At 37.8% G+C, this 27,084-nt stretch overlaps 1 protein-coding gene and 1 non-coding gene across 2 annotated transcripts in view; one reads left to right on the top strand and one right to left on the bottom strand.

Moving 5' to 3' along the window:
- Nucleotides 1-8,244: 8,244 nt before the first annotated feature.
- The window catches only part of ADAMTS19 (ADAM metallopeptidase with thrombospondin type 1 motif 19), a 267,906-nt gene continuing 249,066 nt past the window's right edge, over nucleotides 8,245-27,084 (bottom strand). Inside the window, exons 22-23 of the mRNA NM_001206114.1 lie at nucleotides 10,985-11,162; nucleotides 8,245-8,643 (exon numbers count right to left, since the gene is read on the bottom strand). Coding sequence (NP_001193043.1) covers nucleotides 8,492-8,643; nucleotides 10,985-11,162 — 330 coding nt within the window. The 3' untranslated portion in view covers nucleotides 8,245-8,491. The remainder of the gene's footprint in view (nucleotides 8,644-10,984; nucleotides 11,163-27,084) is intronic.
- Nucleotides 11,935-12,006, top strand: TRNAQ-UUG (transfer RNA glutamine (anticodon UUG)). Its single transcript has one exon. It is a non-coding gene; the product is annotated as a tRNA-Gln (tRNA).

The raw sequence follows: 27,084 nt of genomic DNA on the forward strand, positions 1-27,084 counted from the left end.
CAGTTTTCATTCCAATCCCAAAGAAAGGCAATGCTAAAGGATGCTCAAACTACCGCACAGTTGCACTCATCTCACACGCTAGTAAAGTAATGCTCAAAATTCTCCAAGCTAGGCTTCAGCAATATGTGAACCATGAACTTCCTGATGTTCAAGCTGATTTTAGAAAAGGCAGAGGAACCAGAGATCAAATTGCCAACATCTGCTGGATCATAGAAAAAGCAAGAGAGTTCCAGAAAAACATCTATTTCTGCTTTATTGACTATGCCAAAGCCTTTGACTATGTGGATAAAAATAAACTGTGGAAAATTCTGAAAGAGATGGGAATACCAGACAACCTGATCTGCCTCTTGAGAAATTTGTATGCAGGTCAGGAAGCAACAGTTAGAACTGGACATGGAACAACAGACTGGCTCCAAATAGGAAAAGGAGTTCATCAAGGCTGTATATTGTCACCCTGTTTATTTAACTTATATGCAGAGTACATCATGAGAAACGCTGGACTGGAAGAAACACAAGCTGGAATCAAGATTGCCGGGAGAAATATCAATAACCTCAGATATGCAGATGACACCACCCTTACGGCAGAAAGTGAAGAGGAACTCAAAAGCCTCTTGATGAAAGTGAAAGTGGAGAGTGAAAAAGTTGCCTTAAAGCTCAACATTCAGAAAACAAAGATCATGGCATCCGGTCCCAGCACTTCATGGGAAATAGATGGGGAAACAGTGGAAACAGTGTCAGACTTTATTTTTCGGGGCTCCAAAATCACTACGATGGTGACTGCAGCCATGAAATTAAAAGATGCTTACTACTTGGAAGGAAAGTTATGACCAACCTAGATAGCATATTGAAAAGCAGAGACATTACTTTGCCAACAAAGGTTCGTCTAGTCAAGACTATGGTTTTTCCTGTGGTCATTTACAGATGTGAGAGTTGGACTGTGAAGAAGGCTGAGCGCTGAAGATTGATGCCTTTGAACTGTGGTGTTGGAGAAGACTCTTGAGATTCTCTTGGACTGCAAGGAGATCCAACCAGTCCATCCTGAAGGAGATCAGCCCTGGGATTTCTTTGGAAGGAATGATGCTCAAGCTGAAACTCCAGTACTTTGGCCACCTCATGCGAAGAGTTGACTCATTGGAAAAGACTCAGGCTGGGAGGGATTGGGGGCAGGAGGAGAAGGGGATGACAGAGGATGAGATGGCTGGATGGCATCACTGACTCGATGGACGTGAGTCTGAGTGAACTCCGGGAGTTGGTGATGGACAGGGAGGCCTGGCGTGCTGCGATTCATGGGGTCACAAAGAGTCGGACAGGACTGAGCGACTGATCTGATCTGATCTCTTTCAGAGCCCTAAAAGGGCTCTCCTCTGACTGGAAACTGATAATGCAATTACATTTGATTAAAAAATGGCTTAGTGCTCTGCTTTTCATCAATCATGCACAGTGAAAAAAGGATCCCACTGCTAAATATATTTATGACATACTCCATAGTCTCTTCTGGTAGTTTATAATGCACAGACTCACACGGAAGAATGAGAAGTTCCACATCATTAATGCTGCTGCTGCTGCTGCTAAGTTGCTTCAGTCGTGTCCAACTCTGTGCGACCCCATAGACGGCAGCCCACCAGGCTCCCCCGTCCCTGGGATTATCCAGGCAAGAACACTGGAGTGGGTTGCCTTTTCTTTCCCCAATGTCATTAATGCTAGATTTTCCCAAATTTGTTTGATCACTTAACACCCATTTCATTGTTCTCCTTTCAACACTACAAAAAACTGACCTGAGAGTGATTGGATAAATACTGTCTTAGGGCTTCTATTTCTTCATTGTCACTAACACCCTCATTCTCGAGGAACAGAGTATAAATAAATATAAGTAGCTATACTGTAGGAATAATCTGGTAGAGACCTGGATATCTGGGCCTTCTCGACTCTTACCATGCACCTAATCATTTGTTCTCTTTCTTTAAAACAAATGTTCATAAAAGCATCATTTCTTCTTGGATTTGGGCCTAGAAGTCCTTTGAAACATGAGAATGATAAAAATAGAACTAAATGTGGTTCACTAGGCCAAACTATCTAATACTAATTAGGCATATTCTTTTTTCTTCTCCTCATCCTTCCTCAGTCCCTTCCTTTCTTATGCCAAACCAACTGAAATATCCGAAAATGTTTCCACTGACAAAGTCTGGACAATATTCAGATGAACAATTGGGTTCATAAAATTATCTTACTTTGAAAATTAGTTGGATAGTTTTGATTAGAAAGAAAGCCTGTGATTAGATTATAAATCCTTCTGAATCTACCATGTAACATTTTCAAAACTGATGAATAAGGGAGGCAATCAGGTTACCTGAGTGCACAGAAGTGGAAGTCAGAGTGTCTCTGTGACATGCAACTAACCTGTGCTCTTGGGCAAGTTGCTGAGTCTCTCTGGGTCTCAGTGCCCTCAGCTACAATGTGAAAGTATTAATGGTTCCTTACAAGGGTGCTGTGAGATTTATAGGTATAGTGGTTAAGAGAACCCTTAGCATATATTAAGTGCTTAAAAAAGGCTCTCTGCTATTTTAAGAGAGCATAAGGATTGGATTTTCATTTTTGTCGTCTCTGATATAAAGCAAAATGGGGGAAAATAAAAGACATTTGAAGTCATGGTGCGTGTGTGCTAAGTCACTTCAGTCACGTCTGACTCTTTGCAACCCTTTGGATTGTAGCCTGCCAGGCTCCTTTGTCCATGGGATTTTCCAGGCAAGAGTACTGGAGTGGGTTCCCACGCCCTCCTCCAGGGGATCTTCCCGAGTCAGGGATCAGACCCGTGTCTCTTATGTCTCTTGAACTGGCAAGTAGGTTCTTTACTGCTAGCTCCACCTGGGAAGACCTGAAGTTCTATCATCCACAGTTAAAAAGCAAACTTCATTGGGAATTGACATGCTACTATATTTAAAATAGATAACCAACAAGGATCCACTGTAAAAAATATTTTTAAAAAATCATTGAAAAGGCCAACTTCATTTTCCAGAATCCCCTTCTTTCTGTGAGTCAGGGTTAGAAGTGGCTGAAAGAGAAATTGGCTTGAGATTTGGAAGGCCAAATGGCAGCATCCATTCATCTGAAATTCTTTTTGCAATCAGATACAGTGACAGAGGCAGTGGCAGGTTCTAGACTGCCTTTGCTCTCCTGAGTTCCACGTCCATTTCTTATTTCTAACTGTAGGTCCTGATGACCATCAGGAAATAGATCCGCTACCCAATATCTGGCTGTGGTCCTACAAAGGAAGGAGCTAAACAGAGGCAACAGCATCTCATAGACGTCTTTACAAATCACTCCTTTGTAGTTACACTTAGCTAGTTGTGCCTGGCTGCTCAGACTGGTTGGTGACTGCTCTGATCCTTCAACTCTTCTTACGGACTTTTACTTCCCCAACTCTTCTTGCAGCTGTATGAGTTCAAATCTGTCATCCCCTAACACAGGTTTGCTGATTGAACCCTGGCAACTACCAGTATCAGAAGTGCTTCCAAGGAACAGAATTTTACAAATGAACCCTGGAGTTAGTTCTCTCATATGACTAGACCTAAAGGCATTAATGACAAGTAGTAAGTGGGAGCCTGGTCATTCAGGGCAGAATGGTTATATAAACTCTCACTGATAGTTACCTGGAGTGAAGTACCTAGAGAAAGCAAGGTTCTGGGTTACGAAATACCTGCTGCAATAAAAATTTTTCATAGAAACAAATAGAATAAGGACTTTGGGGTTGGATTCATTGCTTCTAAATCAGGTGGAGAACTTAGAGAAAGAGATATGCCTGGGGTTTTACATTCACAGCTCAAGGTCTAAGTTGGGAACCAGAAAGCTTTTATGACTGCCTTGAAATAAAACCTTTTTAACTATACTGCTGATGTCCCACCACCTGTGATATCATCTAAATCTATATTCAGAGTCAAGTCCTGGAAGATCCAGAACCAGATAAAAAGTATGACTCTAAGGTGTTAACATGCAGGCCAAAGGAATTGTAGGATTTCACCAATTCACATTAACCGAAACCCAAAATTTATGTATAGGAATGTTTTTAATGATATAAATTACAGTAAAAGGAATACAATATTCTATTAATTGCTTTTAATATGGGTTCACTAAGCTGAGATTCTGGATTCAAATTGTTAGTTCATAAGTCTGGGAGTAACTCTAACAATAAGACTGAAAACTGGACCCAATGGTGGTCTACACTGAATGAAACTGAGATACTAAAGCTTCCTTGCTATAACTTCCTTGTAATAAAGAGGAAAGTATACACGAATTTAGAGAGATTAAAAAAACCCACATAGATGTGCTCATCTATGTGTTAAATTAGTCCCCTAAGAGGGTCCAAAGGGTATTTCCTTCACCAGGACTTGAAAAATACATTGGTGAAGGTAGTACTGGAATCCTTAAAGAGCTTCTTAGTAGCTGTTCTCTGTAAACCAGAAAGGGCATTGGGAAATGCTGCCACAGAACAGAGCTTCTTGAATTTAATGAGGATGATGGAATTCTACAAGGGCATTTAAATTCCAGGAACCAGATAGGTATGGTTTAAGGGGTAAGCAGAGTCAAAAGGGTAAGGGTAAAGGTTTGACCTACAAAGATTTTTGGCATTGGTTAATTGATTACGGAGGCCAGAGTACTGAAAGAGATGAGCATGCTACTAAAGCCCTGCTTAATTTGTATAAGCATTTAATCTCTAGACTTGATGAAAGTAACTATGACCTGAATCACCACACCAGGGAATTCCTTTTCCTTGATCCATTCCATGTGACAGCAGATTCACAGACCCATAACTTTCTGAATAAAGGGGAGGCTCTATCTTTTAGAGGAAGGATTCTGCTGCAAATTCTCCAAAGTTCATACTGTAAATCTAACTTCTAGTCTTCCCTGATGGGATGAGTGTACTGGGAAGAGGGAAATAATCAGACTTTTTGATGACTTCTAGATTACTGACTCTGAATTGATACTAATTGATGGTGACCTGAATTGCCACTGAAGTCCCACAGTCAGAGCAAGAGTCTATGCTTTGGCTTAAATCTGTCTCATATTGAATCAGAGTCCCTAAACCTATCCGACAGTTATTTTCCTAATTCTGAAAGGTACATTTGGAGGAGAAATACTCAGAAACTGGCAGAATTCCTGCTTCACTGGTTAACTCCATGATCTGTAGAATGAGGGCTTTTATGGTAGTAATAGCACTGTCAGTCCCTAGAACTGGCCCTTGCATATCAAAATTAGAAACAAAATCAATACGGTGTTCATGAAGAGATGAGAACTACTTCTACCAAAGAGGATCTGAAGGATGCAGGAATGATAAATTCATTAATTCATTCTTTCACTCTTTCTGCCTATTGTCCTTACAGAAGATCGATGGATTTTGGAGAATTACACCGGATTATCGCAAATTTAAACAGATGGGTGAGGGAAAAATTGCACAGGAAGAGCAGACATTCTCAATTCCACCCCTTGATTCTTGAATTCATAAATCTAGATAGAAATATCACCATGTATAGGTTGATGAATCAGGCCATACATAACAACTCAGAGGAATCAGACCATATACAACATCTCAGAGGCCCCCAAAAATGTTTTCCATTCAGCTGGTGCCAGAACAAAATATTAAAAAAAAAAGAAGGTCATTGCATCATCCTATTAGGCCATCTGCTTCAAGGTGACGCTGAACATGGCAGTACCATAGTCACATGGGCATGAGACCACCACCGTGGTATTTACTGTAATATGAATTCTCTGAACAGAAACCATGCCGTAGGGAATACCCCAACCATGAACAAGGCGTTTGAGAAGTTCATGGATGGTGTTTTGGCAGAAACTTTGCAGGCTGGGGAGGCAAATCCATACTGAGGGTAAGTGGCTATTTCTGTGAGAACAAATCACTGCTTGTTTGGTGATTAAAGTGAACTAATGTAATCTTACAAGGCCGTGGGGTAGTCCTGCCATAGAATGGTGCCATGTTGGGGAATAATATTTTCTCTGCTATTGTTAGGCTGAGCCCTTGCGGTGGCTGTAGCTGGAGGGGGTCTTGGTGAGAGGAAGGTCATGTTACTGAACCCATGCATAATCTCTAGTTCTGCCACTACTGTCTCTGTTCCTGGGCTCATGGGCAAGGACAAAGGTGGCTAATGAGAGAGACTGGCCAACATACACACAACTTGTCAACTTGTCCAACTGGTGACTAAGTCCTCCCTCCTGACAGTGCTCTTTGGTGTGCAGTTAAATGGAATGTAAGTTATTCACATACCTTTTCTTCAAAATTTCCTCATCACCCATTTTCAAACCATGCTCCTTCCAAGTCCTTGTCAGTCCTGCAAAACATCTGGATTGCAGTAAGATTACATTAGATCACTTTAATCACCGAACAGGCAGTGCACTATTTTCACAGAAATAGCCACTTACCCTGAATACGGATGTGTATCGCCAGCCTGCAAAGCTTCTGCAAAATACCATCCATGAACTTACCAAAAGCCTCATTCACTATTAGGGTGTTCCATATGATATATTGTTTCTAATTACCATGTCCCCCATCACCCTGAACACATGGCCTGACAGAATGATGCAGCAATGCCTTTTCTTCCAAGTATTCAATTCTGGGTGAAGACATTTTGGAGGTTCTCAAAGATGTTGTGTAGGGTCTAATTCATCGATCAGTAAATGGTGACATTTCTGCACCAATTCACGGATTCAGGAATCAAGGGATGGCTTAAGAATGTTTTCTCTCACTGTGTAAGTTTTCCCTCTCCCATTCCCCTACTATCTTCCATAAGATGTGTTGAAATTGACTGGTTTTATATCTCAGCAATTAAACTAAAGGATACCCATGGTAAGGGACAATCTAGAAACAAACTGTACCTTATATGAAAATGAAGGTGAAAATATTAATAAGGGAAGTCTTAAGAACTATAAGGATTTTGAGGCTTTATTCTACTTGCAATCTATCAAGTTAGCCTGCCACACTTTCAGGGCAGAAGACACAAAACTCCTGGGTTAGAGACAAAGAACTTTATTACTTACAGCAACAGCAGTAGCCAGAGAATCACTAGTTCCCTGAGCCCCACTTCCCAGAGGATGACATGAAGGGAGCCAGGCAGGACCTGTACATTCAGTGAACTGTGTTACAGGAGAGAGATCCCAATTTTAGGGAACTTGAAACTTTCATAATGAGAAATAAGCATGTTTGCCCTTTGCTCCAAAAAAGACACTATCTTTACCTTCCAAGGCTGTTCATTACACAAACATCCTTTAGAAGACAGTCCAGAACAAAAGCAGACAGTGCCAAGACATGTGGAAATGTGAGAGACTCATGAAGAACTGCCTCCCAACAGGAAGTTTCACATATTTTATTGAAAAATCTAAGAAATCATGTGAATCATGTACAATATTTTCTCACAAGAAAACCTTAAACTGGTTTTTAAACGTTTCACAGAATTGTAAAACTTTTTAATTTTTAAAAAGAAAAACACAATGAAACTACCACAGTATTATAAGATTTTTGTTTTTCCTTGTTCCTAGGGAAAAGGCTGAAAAACAGTAAATCTTCTCATTATGATTTGTGAGGCTAAGTACTATACTCTAATAAATCTGCTAAAAAGATACAAGGAAATGGGTGGATCAACGCTTTCTTTGTTCAAAATATTTTAAAAAGCTAAAATATAATGACAACATGTTAAAATAATACACATTTTTGTAGGATGTTACCATTTCTATAACGGTTTCTCTACACTATAGCAACAGTGCAATGGTGATTCAGTGTAAATCATTACAGTGTTTCATTGTTACAATACTTGTGTTCAAGTACATGTTCATGAACATGATCAAAGTCTCTATTCAGACTTTTCTTTTCCATTATTAAAATAAGGTTATAATTACAGTAGAATTTTTCCTATGGATATCTCTAAATCTGAACCCAACGCATAATACATTCTCTAAAAACCTGTTCAACACTATGAGGTTTGTTATGCTTACACATCTCCTGCAGATTACAGAAAATGGGCAAATTCTGCATCAGGATACCAAAGGAAAAAAAAAAAAATGGTATCTCTCCATATATAACTAAACTATTAGGCTAAATTAGTATATATTCTGGATAACTCAATGGTATTGTCAGGGAGAGAATAGCACCTTAGAGACAGCCCTAACTTAAAAAAAAAATTGTTAAAAATTTTTTTTAAAGTCTAAAGATCTTGATTGGTTTTTGTTTTTTCCCTTTTTATTTTTATTCTGGAAACTGGATCCAACTTATTTATATAAAATTATTTATGAAGCCATATAGTATAAATCAAAATGTTTGTAGAACCAAAGCAAACACCATATTGGATGTTTTGCAGGCAAAAAAAAAAATAAATTAATTAATTTGATTAAATTATATGTAATCTGATAATATTTGGTCTGAAAAACATGCTAGTGTGTGTGTTTATAAATAATGTAATTGCAAAGAGCTGTTGGCCAGCCAGCCTGCCAGAGGTCAACTCTTCTGCTGCAGCTTTTGGGCATAGAAGTCCCTGCACGTCTCACAGCAGCGCTGATACCACCGCATGTCTTGACAGAGGTTCTTCTCACGTATCACCCGGCAGTACACGGGCCACTGATCTCCCAGGCACTTGAAAGTCAGAGCAGCTGTGAAACAAACACAGGGAACTTAATACATGCAGGTAAACTAGGTGTCGTGAGTAGAAACAAACAGCAATCATTTAAGGGGGGGTTTTGTACACTCGTGTTGACTCATATACATAACCTCCCAGCACATAAAAGACAGAGATAAACAAACACACTTTATAATAAAGGAGTACAGTGAATGAATACTGGCCTTACTCATGAGCTTTTATAGACTTATTAAAGATAGATTTCCCAAAGCCACTGAGGGTCCTGCAAATGGCTTTTAAGTTTCCATTTCATGACTTCTATTTAATCTTCTTTTGGATTTTTAGTTGAGAAGATTAAAAAGAAAAATGAGTGTGTTCAATATGTTCACCATGATGAGAATACAAATTAATAAGTGCTATTATGGGTGAACTTGCAAAGAAACAGCAAAACAAAAAAATCTGCTTACACTTATTTCACATTCCTCGTTTCCTAGACAGCAGACATGTCTAGCTGTGATATCTAAGAGTCACAATTTCAGGCATCCTTAAAATCAAGGCTGATTAACAAAAGTGACTAAAATTTACAGTAATGAAGTGTTTGAAATGAGTTCTTGGTATAAAAAAATTCAGTGAGGTAAATTCGGCCCCAGTTTTTCCGAAGAAATAGCGTGTTCTGGCATGTATAATGAAAGACAGTCTACTGCAACTGTTTCTTTTGCCACTATTCTCATATGATTCATTATTTTACATTTAAAAACCTTAGCTTTTCCAACCACTGTGCTTCTATGTTTGGGGATGTCCTTCAAGAAAAAATAAACAGAGAAAATGGAGTTTTAATTTAATTCTTCTTTTAATTCATTATTTTATGCCACATTTTATGTCAAGAAGGACTCCAAATAATTGTTGGAGAAAGGGATTATGTTGCTTTTGAATACAAGGATTTATCACATCTGCTCTAGGATTGCTTAACTTCTTGTCTTAACTAGTTTTAATTCTACTTGAACTGATTATTTCTTAGAAATGTTAATTATTTGGCTTAAAAAAGAGAATTTTTATATTTCCATGAAGAACCAAACTTTTCCATTTGATTGAATCTTATGCTTGGAGAAGTATCTATGACAAGTTAGCTCTTTGAATTTTGGCAATATTATTCTGTATGATTTAACTGACCCCCTGGAGATTATACATACAAATTAAAACTGAAGGTGTTCCCTCCTGGTAACCATACATTTGTTTTCTACAGCTGTATCTCTATTTATGTTTGTAAATAAGTTAATTTGCATCACTTTTTGAGATTCCACATATAAGTGATATTATATGATATTTGTTTTTCTTTGTCTGACTTATTCCACTCAGTGTGCCAAGAGGGAAAGGGGAGGGGGTAGGCTACACTGGGAGATCGGGATTGACATACACACAGCACAATATATAAAATAGATAACTAATAAGGGCCTACTGTAGAGCATAGGGAACTCTAGTGAATACTCTGTGATGGCCACATGGGAAAAGAACATAAAGGAGTGGATATATGTATATGTATAACTGATTCACTTTGCTGTACTGCAGAAACTAACACAACGTTGGAAATCAACCACACTACTATAAAAATTAATTTTAAAAACAACACATAATGTTAAACAAATGAACCCAGTGACATCCAGGCAGCAGTGCTATGAAAAACTGCTAACTGCCACAAAAATAAAGGCTAATGCATTCATGAATACTTTTATGCAAATACAGGATATATTACTTAAAATACATACTCTACTTCTTGATGTTGTATTAGACTGACTGACAGTAACTGAGAATATATGTGAAAGCATTTTATAACATAAAACTATGTAAATCAATGCTACTACTATTCATTTATATTTAATATTATGTCCTTAAGTGTGAAAAAATCAGTACCTTTTGTTTAGTGGTGTAGATCCATGTACCTGCTCTCCTTGAAAGTGAGTTTTTTACTCTCTATCTCTCCAAAGGATAATTTGTACCCAGGATCACAAGGAAGGCTATTAACAATGAAGAGATCCAAGATATACACTATAGCTTCACCTTTCCACCGACATTACCTTAACTGAGGGTTCTGCCATGGGACTGGTCAGAATAAAAAATATGGTTACATCCGCCAACCCTTTTTAGGCTGATCTTGAGTGATTACGGCATTCGCATTTCCACAGCCTGGCTCTGAAGTGACAGCTCAGGAACGAAAATAGTTTTCATTTGGACTATATGGTTGAATAGATCCAATTTAGTCAGAAGCAAACTAATTAGTATAGATTGATAACTAAGCTTTAAAGTGATACATAAAACAGAAGAAGCCATGATCATTTCTATGTCTGTCAAAATCACTCCCTTTTTTTGGATCTGCTTACCCAGCCTGGGTGATGTTATAGTATTTACATTAATCTTCTCATTGCAAGGCTGAAGGTGGCATGGTCTGTACGCTGCAGGTTTTTCTGAAGAAAAGCATTCATTTCCATGTCTTCCTGTGATCTTATGCATGCATTGAATAACACGGGACTGCATTCCTTTGCCACAGGTAATTGAGCACTAGGAGAGATACAAGGTTTTGTCAACTGTTCTTTTTGCTGTTTCCTTTTTCTGGGCTGTGAGTCACCTTTTCCTTATATTTGTTAAAACTGACATGAGCCACAACATCCAGGGTTGATATAAAACAAGGGTCAGAAACACTGCTGCTCATAAGCTGGACACAATGCAGTTTAGAACACCTAGCTGACCTAAGGCAGAGCTTTGAGTGATGAATGATGATGTAGAATGAATAAACAACAAGGTCATACTGTAGAGCATGGGGAACTAGATCCAGTATCCTGTGATAAATCATAATGGAAAAGAATATGAAAAGGAATGCATACATATGTATAATGGAATCACTTTACTGTACAGCAGAAACTAATACAATAGTATAAATCAACTAAACTTCAGTAACATAAAAATGAAAAAAAGTTTGAGAGCATGACTTGGGAAAGATAGTGGGTGATACCAGTAACACACTTGGACCGACAGTTTTTAAAGGTTTAATATCTAGTTTGCAACAAATGACTTGCTGTTCTTTAATTTAGTCACTGATGCTTGACAGTTAGATATGCCCAACTGTGGAGCTGTGTAGATATACACCAACTGTGGGAGCTGGTGAAGGACAGGGAGTCCTGGTGTGCTGCAGTCCATGGGGTCGCAAAGAGTCGGACACGACTGAGCAACTGAACTGAACTGAACTGTGGAGCTGAATCCTCATTATAGTCTTTCAATGTACTCATCCACTCTGGCCTTAAAATGTTTATTAATAACATCAACAGGGCAGAATTCCCTGGTGGTCCAGTGGTTAGGACTCCATGCTTTGACTGTTGGGACCCAGGTTCAATCCCTGGTCAGGGAACTAAGATCTTGCAAGACTTGCCAAAAAAAAAAAAAAATCAAATGGTGTATCAACTTGATGTGTTAATGAAATAATTTCTATGTCTTAGAAGATTGTTGTCATTGTTTAGTCACTGTGTCTGACTCTTTTGCGACCCTCGGACTGTAGCCCTCCAGACTTCTCTGTCCATGGGATTTCCCAGCAAGAATATCAGTGTGGATTGCCATTGCCTTCTCCAGGCAATCTTCCCAACCCAGGGATCAAACTCACATCTCCTGCATGGGCAGGTAGATTCCTTACCACTGAGCCACCTAAGAAGTCCATCTTGGCAGATAACATGATATCAAAAATTGTGCAAATATTTGAAAATCTTGTATTTTTCTAGTAAGACAGCCTTTTAACATATCTCCTGTAATGAAAAAATGTAATATACCTGTATCTCAGCTAAATATAGTTTGTTTTTATTTGTAAGTTATTTCAGAGAACATATTTAATGTACAAAGTCTGTTTATTAAAGAAGTCTCTTGGGTCCCTGTATATCACTAGATTTAATTTGTTATACAGATAAGCTGAGGTCTAGATGAGTGAGAAAATACAAAAATTACACATGAGAGAGGGAATATGCCTGTGTTTCAAAAATATTTATTTACTAGTTATATTTTCTTTGCGATAAAGATTTAGTCATATTTGGCCAAATAGTTCTTAAAACTTAGATCTATTTAAAAACATGATCTCGGCACATTCGACTTGAAAACTGGTCAATACTTTATCTGATTGTCATCTTTTAGATATGCAGGCACAAGTTTTATAACCATTTCCCTTCATATTTTACCAAGTCATTGTTAGGATTTCATTTTCTTCTCAAGAATTTTCAATTCTTCCTCTACTATCATCCTGGGTTCCAACTCTTTTTATTTTCATCAGCAGAAGCATTCTACACAAATTCTTATCACCTCAAGTCTGTATGCTACTGTTCACTTTGTCTTTAGCCTCCAGCCTTCTAGTCAATTACAAATATTAACAGAGAATATGTATTCTCTTAAAATTGCTTTATATACATAATCTCCTTGGAGAAACTTCAATTATTGAGTTGCCCATTGCCTACGAGATAAAGCCCAATATCCTCGAATGTCCAGGCTGGCATTTATCTACCTCCTCAAATTTGATTTTCTACCTCTCTGCTTTAGGAATCATTTGCTCTATAAAGCACTAATGTCCATGTACTTTCTACTCCCACAACTAGAACCGTGCTCATAGAAGGATTCCTTTCCAGATGCCTGGCCTCTTTTCAAATCACAATCTCAAATCCACTACCCTCACGAAGTGTTCCACAATTATCCCAGCTACTCATGCATATTTATGCAACATTTATGGTTTAAAACCATATACCTATCTATCTGAGGCTATCCCTTAGAATCACTTGTGAAAAAAAACCTTTTTAACTATATATTTTAAGGCCTAGAATTTCTAAGGCAGGAAACAGATGGAATCTGGGAATATACATTTAAAAAAAAAAAGTACCTAGGTCATTTTGCTGCACAGCCTGAGTTTGGAAAACACTGATCTATAGTATGTATTCTACATTTGATGTAGCCCAGTTTGTATTACTTCTTATCTCTGATCAATATATTTTCATGCATCTAGTGTGTCTCTTGGTAAATATCAGACATCTAGTGTGTCTCTAGGTAAATTCTTGAAATTAAGCTCATTGTTATATCACTTCGGAGAAGGCGATGGCACCCCACTCCAGTACTCTTGCCGGGAAAATCCCATGGACGGAGGAGCCTGGTGGGCTGCAGTCCATGGGGTCGCGAAGGGTCGGATGCGACTGAGCGACTTCACTTTCCCTTTTCCCTTTCATCCATTGGAGAAGGAGATGGCAACCCACTCCACTGTTCTTGCCTGGAGAATCCCAGGGATGGGGAAGCCTGGTGGGCTGCTGTCTATGGGGTCGCACAGAGTCGGACACGACTGAAGTGACTTAGCAGCAGTAGGAGCAGCAGTCATATCACTTTCAGTAATAAAACTTAACATATCGTGTATAAAAATAGCTAAGAATAACACAATAACAATTGTATGTGCATGCTATTTATGCATCTACTTTACAGATAACTGACCTTTCTAAATTCTATAAATACTTCTACATAAAACCTTTGCATCTGACGAATTCTAGCTTTATACAAATAGCCGATTAAAGAACAACTTAGATATTACACCCTTTTAAATCTGATTTTTTTTTTCTCATTAACTTCTACAGGATCTAAATGCTTCTATTAGTTTAAGCTTTATTATAATTTAAAAGCTATTATAAGAGGAGTCATTGTTTACATGGTCTTTGTCCTTTGGAAGATTCTTAATATTATTCAATAGATATATGCATACAAACACCATGCTTCTTAGAAATATTTTCAGGAAAACTCAAAATAATTAAACTAAAAACTTTAAGTGGTTAAGTTTATGTGGAACTATATCATTCTAGTATCTGCTTTTCTAAAATTTCTGTAGATCTTGAAAGTAATCACAATATTGGAGACATGAAAAGAACAACAGAAGTTTTATAATAGATGAACTCCTTTTGATGTAATAGAGAAGGTTCTCAATCATATGTCAAAGAAGTCTAGTAATCAATCATAGACTATTATCAACCCTTTCAACTAATCTTATATTAACTCCAAAGGACATGTGTAAACCAAAGTAACGTCATTTTTTCCAGGATCACAAAGTATATATACAGGATAACTTAGAATACACAATTTTAGTAGATAATGGTTGAAGAGTGCTCCCATAAACTGTTTTTTAGAAAATTAAGAGAAAAAAGTTCATTTAATTGAAATCGCATCATTTCTGCCTTTGAAACTAATGGCATAAGCTTTATTATGAAATTAGCCCAATAGCTTTAGAATATTATTTTTATTAGAATACTTCAATAATAAAAACATCAAGATTTTAATAGTAATTATTTTCTTTATAAAATATATGTGGTAAAAATTTATTACAAATGTACGAAAAATAAACAGATATACTTGAAATGCCAAAGTATCTTCTAAACTATTTCTACTTTATTATAGAAGGTACTACTGAATAATTGGATAGCTTCTCAAATCACATCACTATGATTAAAGACAGACAAATATTAAAAGGAAAAGTCACTATAATTTTGGCTTGAAATGAAGAGCTGCTGCTGCTGCTAAGTTGCCTCAGTCGTGTCCGACTCTGTGCGACCCCACAGACGGCAGCCCACCAGACTCCCCCATCCCTGGGATTCTCTAGGCAAGAACACTGGAGTGGGTTGCCATCTCCTTCTCCAATGCATGAAGGTGAAAAGTGAAAGTGAAGTCGCTCAGTCGTGTCCGACTCCCAGCGACCCCATGGACTGCAGCCCACCAGGCTCCCCCATCCATGGGATCCTCCAGGCAAGAGAACTGGAGTGGGGTGCCATGGCTCTAATACTGTCTCTAGAATCTAATGTACCTGGGACTTAGTTTTCCTTTTCATTAAGTAAGGCACTGTAGTAGATCATAGCTACACTTTCAGGTCTAAATTACTATGAAAGGAAACACTCCAAATAATTTATTATTAAAAGTTACTGCAGTCAGGCAATTTTTAAGCAGTGACACTGCATAACAGTAAAGACTGCAAATTCATTATCTAATTATTCACTGTACTATCCAACATTGGTATGATAGCAGTCCACTAAATGATGTCTCAAAATTATATTTTGCTTGAATGTTTCAGAACATTCAATTGTTTACTGGCTTTTCAAATATTTACCGATTACCCACCATGTTCAGGATTCTGTGCAGAAGCTAAAAACAGCAGAAATGATCAATACTATGAAGCTGATGTTTATTTAGGATCTATTAGATGCCAGATACTGGCATATAACTCTATTATATGCCATAACCTATATGCCAGATACAGGTTACATTTACTTTAATATCTCATATGAAGCCCATGAGCACTATTATTTCACACAGGAGAAAAGAGAGGCTCAGATAAGTGAAACAAAGTGCACACAGTTTCACAGCTAAGAAGTGGTGGTACTGGAGTTTGAACTAATATGTACTAAAGTCAAAGATGGGACATGTAGACTACTCGATACTAGAAGATTGCCAATATTTCTCTTTATGTTAACAGAAATATTTCTTTTTTCTCTATCCTGCAGAATAACCTCTTATCCTAATTAGAAGGCTTTTTTTTTTTTTTTTGGAGTTGTGTTACTATAACACAGGCTACGTGGTGTGAGATAAACTCTTTTGCCGTAAGGTCAACTAAGTAGCATGCTTTATCTTTAGAAACAGTGATCATAGAATTTAACATCCAAATCAGAGCACTTGTGAAAGAAGTTCTGATAACTATTCGTAGACTATGGGCATAAAAAAGGATGGTCCTGGGTAATCTGGGATACACTGTCACACTATCTATAGATGACTTACTGACAGATCTATGTATTAGATGGTAAATGGACACATGAAATACCTATTATAATCCAGTCATAATCTAATATGCTTTTATACATAATATTTTGGTTAATCTTGCTCATAAACCTAATATCTGACTCTTTACAACCCCACAGATTGTAGCCCGCCAGGCTCCCCTGTTCATGGGATTCTCCAGGAGTCAAGGTTGCACTGGAGCAGGTTGCATGCCCTCTTCTAGGGGATCTTCTTGACCCTGGAATAGAACCTGCATCTCCTGGGGCTCCTGCACTGCAGGTGGATTCTTTTGCTGCTGAGCTAATGGGAAAGCCCATTTTCATTCACTCAATCAACAGATATTTAGTGAAACTATACAGTAGAAGTCAGAAATAGATTTAAGGGCCTAGATCTGGTAGATAGAGTGCTTGATGAACTATGGAATGAGGTTCGTGACATTGTACAGGAGACAGGGATCAAGACCATTCCCATAGAAAAGAAATGCAAAAAAGCGAAATGGCTGTCTGGGGAGGCCTTACAAATAGCTGTGAAAAGAAGAGAAGCGAAAAGCAAAGGAGAAAAGGAAAGACATAAACATCTGAATGCAGAGTTCCAAAGAATAGCAAGAAGAGATAAGAAAGCCTTCTTCAGCGATCAATGCAAAGAAATAGAGGAAAACAACAGAATGGGAAAGACCAGGGATCACTTCAAGAAAATCAGAGATACCAAAGGAACATTTCATGCAAAGATGAGCTCGATAAAGGACAGAAATGGTATGGACCTAACAGAAGCAGAAGATATTAAGAAGAGATGGCAAGAATACACAGAAGAACTGTACAAAAAAGATCTTCACAACCCAGATAATCACGATGGTGTGATCACTGACCTAGAGCCAGACATCCTGGAATGTGAAGTCAAGTGGGCCTTAGAAAGCATCACTACGAACAAAGCTAGTAGAGATGATGGAATTCCAGTTGAACTATTCCAAATCCTGAAAGATGATGCTGTGAAAGTGCTGCACTCAACATGCCAGCAAATTTGGAAAACTCAGCTGTGGCCACAGGACTGGAAAACGTCAGTTTTCATTCCAATCCCAAAGAAAGGCAATGCCAAAGAATGCTCAAACTACCGCACAATTGCACTCATCTCACACGCTAGTAAAGTAATGCTCAAAATTCTCCAAGCCAGTCTTCAGCAATATGTGAACCGTGAACTTCCGGTTGTTCAAGCTGGTTTTAGAAAAGGCAGAGGAACCAGAGATCAAATTGCCAACATCTGCTGGATCATAGAAAAAGCAAGAGAGTTCCAGAAAAACATCTATTTCTGCTTTATTGACTATGCCAAAGCCTTTGACTGTGTAGATCACAATATACTGTGGAAAATTCTGAAAGAGATGGGAATACCAGACAACCTGATCTGCCTCTTGAGACATTTGTATGCAGGTCAGGAAGCAACAGTTAGAACTGGACATGGAACAACAGACTGGTTCCAAATAGGAAAAGGAGTTCGTCAAGGCTGTATACTGTCACCCTGTTTATTTAACTTATATGCAGAGTACATCATGAGAAACGCTGGACTGGAAGAAACACAAGCTGGAATCAAGATTGCTGGGAGAAATATCAATAACCTCAGATATGCAGATGACACCTTATGGCAGAAAGTGAAGAGGAACTCAAAAGCCTCTTGATGAAAGTGAAAGTGGAGAGTGAAAAAGTTGGCTTAAAGCTCAACATTCAGAAAACGAAGATCATGGCATCCAGTCCCAGCACTTCATGGGAAATAGATGGGGAAACAGTGGAAACAGTGTCAGACTTTATTTTTCTGGGCTCCAAAATCACTACAGATGGTGACTGCAGCCATGAAATTAAAAGACGCTTACTCCTTGGAAGGAAAGTTATGACCAACCTAGATAGCATATTGAAAAGCAGGGACATTACTTTGCCAACAAAGGTCTGTCTAGTCAAGGCTATGGTTTTTCCTGTGGTCATGTATGGATGTGAGAGTCAGACTGTGGAGAAGGCTGAGCACTGAATAATTGATGTTTTTTTTTTTTTTTTTTTTAGAATTGATGCTTTTGAACTGTGGTGTTGGAGAAGACTCTTGAGAGTCCCTTGGACTGCAAGGAGATCCAACCAGTCCATTCTGAAGGAGATCAGCCCTGGGATTTCTTTGGAAGGAATGATGCTAAAGCTGAAACTTCAGTACTTTGGCCTCCTCATGCGAAGAGGGATTGGGGGCAGGAGGAGAAGGGGACGACAGAGGATGAGATGGCTGGATGGCATCACTGACTCGATGGACGTGAGTCTCAGTGAATTCCGGGAGTTGGTGATGGACAGGGAGGCCTGGCGTGCTGTGATTCATGGGGTCACAAAGAGTCAGACACAACTGAGCGACTGATCTGATCTGATCTGATGATGTGTCAAATACTCTTTTGGATACCAGAAAATAATAGTAAACGAAACAGACATCTGTGCCTTCATTCAGTTTACACTCTAATAGTGGGAAGTGAAAAGGTCAAGAATACATTGTATATCAGATATTAACAAGTGCTATAGAAAAACTAAAGCTGGGAAGGAAGACTGGGAAAATTTGGGCTATGGGGTTTAGCAATTCAAATGGGATGATCAGGGAAGGAAGGACTCATGGAGAAAGTGACAAAGACATATTCCATGTGAAGGAGAAGCAAACCTCAAATGCAATCTCTGTTTCCAAATACAATGTTCCTTCCATTGTGTTTTTACAGATCTTGGATCAATTTCAATGAATTTCTCTTTCCATTTTCTTCCTTCCTTCCTTCTTTCCTTGCCCCCTCCCTCCCTCCCTCCCTCCCTCCCTTCAATCTTTTTTCTAATACATTTTAAACTTCTTCACATATGTACTAGGTTAAAATATATTAGAGACAAGGCAGCACTCTAGACATCCACTGAATGCCAAAATGCTAAAATGTCAAAATCAATTTGCCAGCAACTGGTCAAAAAAAGAAAAAGAAAAACACAGGGTGTACCAGATAAGTCGCCATTGATCTTTCTTTTACAAGGAATGTTTCCTGACTAAAGTTATTTAAAAAGAGAGACTTGTACTGTCTGACAAGTAATCTGTTCCCCAAACAGTTTTAATATTGCCCTGAAGGACCTTTGAAACTAAGCACCTCATGAATCAGTTCCATGAATTAGAAGTCTTTAATTCTAAACAGGAAACACAATCCTGATGTACTAGGTTTACATAGTAAAAAAGGGAAACAGTAATCTTTAGAACAAACTTAAATAAGCAAGGCACAACAAAAAAAAATGATGCTGGTAATCGCCCTTTTCCACCTAAAGTATCTGAAAACAAAATTTGCTTTGACATAATGTATTCATCATTTCAATCTACTTGAGAAAATGATGACATTCCCTGCACTTGAGCATTATCTTTAGATAAGGTCATTATAGATTTCTCCGAAAATGGAATAAACTCTTTCTTGACCTAGGATATTTAGTTACAATCTCTAAGCTTGTATTAAATTATGTCTACATTCGTTTTCATGTCAAACACTAAATATGACAAAGGAAACTTCAATAATTCAAACAGTCTGAACTATTAAAATGATTAGAGACATAGTTTAATGAATGAGAAAAATGAATGCAAATGGTAGCAAATTAGCAAGAAGACTATATTCTCTCTTAAAATGAGATCCCTGGAGAAGGGAATGTCTACGCAGTTCAGTTCAGTCACTCAATCGTGTCAGACTCTGCGACCCCATGGACTGCAGCACACCAGGCCTCCCTGTCCATCGCCAACTCCCAGAGTTTACTCAAACTCACGTCCATTGAGTCGGTGATGCCATCTAGCCATCTCATCCTCTGTCGTCCCCTTCTCCTCCTACCTTCAATCTTTCCCAGCATCAGGGTCTTTTCAAATGAGTCAGTTCTTCACATCTGGTGGCCAAAGTATTGGAGGTTCAGCTTCAACATCAGTCCTTCCAATGAACACTCAGGACTGATTTCCTTTAGGATGGACTGGTTGGATCTCCTTGCTGTCCAAGGGTTTCTCAAGAGTCTTCCCCAACACCACAGTTCAAAAGCATCAATTACTCGGCGCTCACTTTTCTTTATAGACCAACTCTCACATCCATATATAACTATTGGAAAAACCACAGCTTTGACTAGACGCACGTTTGTTGGCAAAGTAATGTCTCTGCTTTTGAATATGCTGTCTAGGTTAGTCATAACTTTCCTTCCAAGGAGCAAGAGTCTTTTAATTTCATGGCTGCAGTCACCATCTGCAGTGATTTTGGAGCCCAAAAATATAAAGTCTGTCACTGTCTCCACTGTTTACCCATCTATTTGCCATGAAGTGATGGGATCAGATGCCATGATCTTAGTTTTCTGAATGTTGAATTTTAAGACAACTTTTTCGCTCTCCTCCTTTACTTTCATCAAGAGGCTCTTTAGTTTTTCTTCACTTTCTGCCATAAGGGTGGTGTCATCTGCATATCTGAGGTTATTGATATTTCTCCCGGCAATCTTGATTCCAGCTTGTGCTTTATCCAGCCCAGAGTTTCTCATGATGCACTCTGCATATAAGTTAAATAAGCAGGGTGACAGTATACGGCCTTGACGTACTCCTTTCCCTATTTGGAACCAATCTCACTCCAGTATTATTGCCTGGAAAATTTGATGTACAGTGGAGGCTGGGAGGCCTACAGTCCCTGGGATTGCCAAGAGTCGGATATGACTGAGTAACTAACACTTTCACATCATGTATTATAGACCCTTAAAACTATTTCCATTATTTAAAACTTTCTTTTTGTCATTGTTACACCACACAATAAGAGCTAACTAACTTTATTATTTTTTTTTAACTTTACAATATTGTATTGGTTTTGCCATATATCAACATGAATCCACCACAGGTATACACGTGTTCCCCATCCTGAACCCTCCTCCTTCCTCCCTCCCCGTACCATCCCTCTGGGTCGTCCCAGTGCACCAGCCCCAAGCATCCAGTATCGTGCATGGAATCTGGACTGGAGACTCGTTTCATATATGACATTATACATATTTCAGTGCCATTCTCCCAAATCATCCCACCCTCTCCCTCTCCCACAGAGTCCAAAAGACTGTTCTATACATCATTGTCTCTTTGCTGTCTCGTATACCAATATACGAGATAATATAACAATATATATTATATATATATATCAATCAAAAAACAATATATATATATATATATATATATCTCGTATAACAATAGGGTTATTGTTACCATCTTTCTAAATTCCCATATATATATGCGTTAGTATACTGTATTGGTATTTTTCTTTGTGGCTTACTTCACTCTGTATAATAGGCTCCAGTTTCATCCACCTCATTAGAACTGATTCAAATGTATTCTTTTTAATGGCTGAATAATACTCCATTGTGTATATGTGCCACAGCTTTAACTTTATTTTACCTAAGGAAATTTCATCTGAATAAACTAACTGAAAAGGAAATATTTGGGGAAGAATAAGCAATATCCAAGCTGATGGAAGAGTACAGTGGATGCTTACCTAACTCACACGTTTATCATATTCCAACAATGGCCAACAAGGGTCTGGTGATCAAGATGTAAAGTCTTGGAAAGTTATATTTACTAAGTTAGATGCTAACCCTGAGTGGGCAGGGTTTGCCGATAAATGCAGGTTAAGATGCCAGCATGATCTGACAAATTTGTGGTTTGTGAATAAATGTAAATAAATGAGGGACATAGAAAAAAATGTAGGAAACAAAACAAACTCAAAAAATTCTTAACAAATTCTCAACTGAGGCATTGTCCTAAAAACAAAAGGTTGAAATGAACTCTGAATAGCCAGGAAGTCCATCTCATGGACCAGCCTCGGTGTGCAATTCCTTCTTCCACCATAAAGATGGATGAGCTTCCACCACAGCTCAAAAACTGTAGTAAGCTCAAATTTTAGCAAGAGACTGACCATGGACATTTCACTCCTAACAGAATTATTTATAGCATTAATAGTGCTGCTAAGATCTTGGTTTAATACTTGGAAAAATATGTAAACACCTTATACTAGGTGTTTAGGGAAAGGCCATTTATCCTGAGACATTTTATTGATGTTATAATTTCACTATGCTGTGTGTGCTATAAAATAACTGTTGCCTGATGAAATCTTTCTTCAAGCCTAATCTCATACACTGAGGATAAATAGCTCTTATATAGCATATTGGTATAAATACATTTTGGTGGATCAAATAAACATATAAGGAATGAGTATACTCTGTTACTAAATTTTTATTATATTATATAGAAATATTCATTTCATGATGGCTTTGAGTATGCTTATCAAGAATATGTATCTTTTAAAATAATCTACATATATTGTTCCCCCAAATGTCTATGAATACCACAATGCTTAGAGGCATAAATCCTCTAACTACTAGTGAATAAAAGCAAACATGCTCTGTAATACACTGACTTGAGTAAAACATGACTGTACAGGCACTAATAAATAGGTATCTACAAGTTTATAAAGTGTCAAACGAGGGACAAAAACAGTGAACATGACTTTAGGAGGCTCTCAAAGCTCATCCATAGCATCACTTGAATCCACTTTTGTAAAGTGCAAAATTATCTGTCACTGAAAGTTCATGAATCATGTAGGAATATCCATAAGGGCTCATGATATAATCTATCTGATATGTCTCTGCCAAATTTACCAAAGAACAGTGTCCTTTTGTCTAAGGAGTAACCTACGTGCTTCTGAACAACTTAATTTCACCTAAAAACCCTTTATGAATGGGATATCTATAAATATCTCTTAATTACTCTTCTATATAGAGAAAAGACACTCATTGTTTCCATTGATGTCTGATTTTTGCACTGCTTCTGTGCTCCATGGGTTCTAGGATCAAGTAGATATATTCTGCATATGCAACTTTCAGCTGCAAAAGATTTCCCTATCTAGTCTTCAGTATTGGGATCCCATGGTAAAATGCCAAACGTTAAAGTTACTGGTTAAATATTAGTTTCCACCTTTCCTTTCAGGACTTCAGAATAGGCACACAGGCAATGCTCAGTGCTAGTTCTTACTCTGAATATTTAGATAACCTACGTTTGGGAACCAATCAGGACACTGTGATCTAAGTAAATTTGTATACTTAGGTTAAATAATCAACTTGTTTGCCTGTTAATCTATGCATGTTTAACTCTGAAGTTACTGTAAAACTCTTCAACATGCTGAATCCCATAAAATATTCTTTTAAACATTATACCAAAGAGTCAGGATCCCAGAAATAAAAATACTACTGTATTTATTTGGAGTTTTATTGGATAACAAATATAACTAGTCTACTTTTAAATTCCTTGAAAAAAATCCCCAAATTTCAGGATATTTAGGGGTTAAAAATAATAATTCTCACACTTGGCCAGCACAGAGATTACCCGAGATTCCTTCCTTCTAGACTGTGCCAAAGATATATATTCTGGAGAGAATGTGTATTCTCCAGGCCAACAGCTAAGGAAGGCTCTGTAATGCTTTACTCATTTCCAGCTGGCCTCTGTAAGAAATAGGAATTCCTAAATTAAGAGAAAATTGTCACTGGCAGACAGAACTTTTTTTTAACCAATATAATAGACAACCTTCTAGAACCTGATATAATTTATAATGATAAGTGCCAATCTCTAACAAGGTTAACAGCATTGACTTGGATAATTTGTCTTTGGGAATAAATGGATTATTCCAAAGTAGTTTAACGAGAGTGAAGTAGCATTCACAGTGGAGTGTGGACCTCGTAAGGAAACTAAATGATGACTTCTACTGGAAATTATTAGCACAGCATTCCTATTCATTTATGTATATGTTTGGCAGTTCCATCTTTAAACTTTTTAATAAAGTGAGTGTGAAACAAGCATACTAAGGAACAAAAGTTAGCTTTGTTTTTTAAGATTTGCAATTTATTTTGGTCAGTGTTGCAACATCTTTAAACACAGTTCATCTGCTTTATTTAACACATGGATATTTGGGATTGAATCTATTCCTAGAGGTCAGACATTGAGGATTTTTTGCATATGTATTTAATTAATTCATCACTTGGTTCTACAGTTGAACTATTTTTGTCTCTTTCATGAAAATGTTTGCATAGAGTTACTGCAAATCAAGGAAATGTGTGTGGCAAAAATCAAGTGGATTGCTTATGAATGATTAGCAGGGAACTGAATGTGTTATGAAAGGTCATAATAATCGCCCCAATCATTTTTTATATCAAAGTATATACATTGATCACCACAATGATGGAATTAAAACAAGATGTTTTGCATTAAGAAGCAATTAATAAATACAAAGTCCTGAGCACATTTGCAGTTCTGTCAGTGTGGAGCCTATGAATCACAGGCTGTTGCAGAGGTGAAAAAAGACCAGCAGTACGTTTCTATTTTATCACTATCATCCCAGGGAAACATCTTCCCACCAGAGACAGTTGTTTGGAAAGACAGTGATTGAATTTCCTTTTCCAATTAAATACTTTCCAGGTCTAGTATAACAACCCTATGTCAAAAAGGGATCAGATCCTTTGGGGCCATGTTAGAGTAAGTGTGTGTTTTTTGTTTTTAGTAAATAAAATCTTGATTTAAAATAGTACAGAGTACATTATATAGCAACCTTTAACTTATTCCAACCTGAAATATACCACATATTTCCCAGTTCACAGAGAAAATCCTTAACTGTGCTTTGTTTCTATCTGCTGCCTTCCTTCTAGGTTAGATAACTGCTCTCCAACCTTTTGTCAGGTATTGACACATGAATTCTAGACAATGCAAAACAGGTCTGCCAGCTTCCTTGAAGTTCAACCTGAAGCCTCCTTTAGGTTTAAATAGCATGTTACTCAAATATGGCTGGATTTACTTTTTTTTAATTAAAAACATCACATTTTTAAGTAGTTTGATATACCATACAGAAAAAGGTCAAGGGAGTTGCATGTTTACATAAAATTGTATTGATTACCTTAATATTCCTGGAGAAAGATAAGCTAGTGACTAATTTTTCCTAGTAAAATACATGAAGCATTGTAATTGTTATAGAACTAGAGTCAGAAAAATAGATCAGAAGAAAAGAAATGCAATGCTTAGATGTATCATACATTTTTTGCTTACTCGATGAAAAAGTTTAAGCAGTCATTTATTCAATAAAAATCACTGCTTGTCATGCTATGGTATGTTCATTCAGAGGAATATGTGAAAGGGCTTAAAGGGTTAAGACAATGAAACAGCAACAATGTAAGGCAATAAATATTGAGAAAAATGAGTCGATAAGCACAAAACACATTTTGTTATTTATTGGGGAGATGAGGTACTTGAGGTAGTCCTTAAAGGACTTGGATGGTTGGAAGACAAATACATTCAGGTGATAAGGTGTATACACCAAGACGTGGAGATTGTAAAAGTACAAACGGCTCAGGTCTGAGCTTACTGGAGATACCGAATTAATGAGAACAAAGAGACGATTCTCAATAGGTAGGTTAAGATCAGCATATAGAAAGCTTTGAACATCAGAGTGAGTACGTGAAAGTGCAAGTTTTAGTCGCTCAGTTGTGTCCGACTCTCTGTGACCTCATGGACTGTAGCCTACCAGGCTCCTCCGTCCACGGGATTTTCCAGGCAACAGTACTGGAGTGGATTGCCATTTCCTTCTCCAGAGGGTCTTCCCGACCCAGGGATCAAACGTAGGTGTCCCACATTGTAGAAAGATGCTTTACCATCTGAGCCACCAGGGAAGTCTTAGTTGACAGTAAAGTCCTTTAGTTGACAGTAAAGCCGATGCCAATTCTCTGAAACTGTTTGAACTGTTGGTTAGAGTGGTGAAGCCATCCCTATGAATGAATGAATCTGTAAGAGGGCAGTCTGGGGGTACAGAAGCACATTAGAAGTTGTTAACTCTAGTCATGGTGAAAATATTTATTAAAAGGCCTTTATTTTTTAATAAAAGTATTTATTAAAAGAGAGTGAAGAGCAACACCCTACTTGTGAATAGCACAAAAAGTGTGAAGGATACCTTCCGCATGTGTGTTTCGGGAAGATGGCATTGACATTTTTCAAGAAAAAGGAAACTGGGAGTGGGATATATTTCAAGGAAACAAAATGAAGAACTTTGTTTTGAGAAAATATGAGAATGCCACTGGCACAGTCCTATAGCAGCTAATGTTTGGGAATAAAGAACCAGTGTCCCCTCGAGTCCCTCTGAGCTTCAATTTCATTGAACATTCTTAAGCATCCTTTCTTTCTTGTTTCTCATGACTTTTCCTCCTGTTTCTGTGAATACCCGCTTTTCAGTCCCCTTTACTAGCAGGTGCTTCTTTCCTCACATGTCTTTAAAGAAAGGAGTTTTTCATGGCTGCCACTTTTCTTCTTCATCTACACTCTCTCTTCGGGCCCACTTATACTTCAAGATGTAAACACTGCCTACACGTTGGTGATTCCAAAATGTATATTCCATCCCATTCCTTTCCTCTGATCTACCTACTAGATACCAGCATTCAGTTCTCTTATGGGTGCATGAAACTTAGTCCAAATAGAATTCACAATCCTTCCCCTCCAACTTGATTCATCTCTAGGATTTCCTATCTCATGTGAATGTGGGATTCCTTTTAAACACATGAATCCCTCCCTCCTTTTCACCTCACACAGAAGATCAACCCTGTTTCTGTTCATTTTA

The sequence above is a fragment of the Bos taurus genome, chromosome 7 (genome assembly GCF_002263795.3).
Source record: "Bos taurus isolate L1 Dominette 01449 registration number 42190680 breed Hereford chromosome 7, ARS-UCD2.0, whole genome shotgun sequence".
Taxonomy (NCBI): Eukaryota; Metazoa; Chordata; class Mammalia; order Artiodactyla; family Bovidae; genus Bos; species Bos taurus.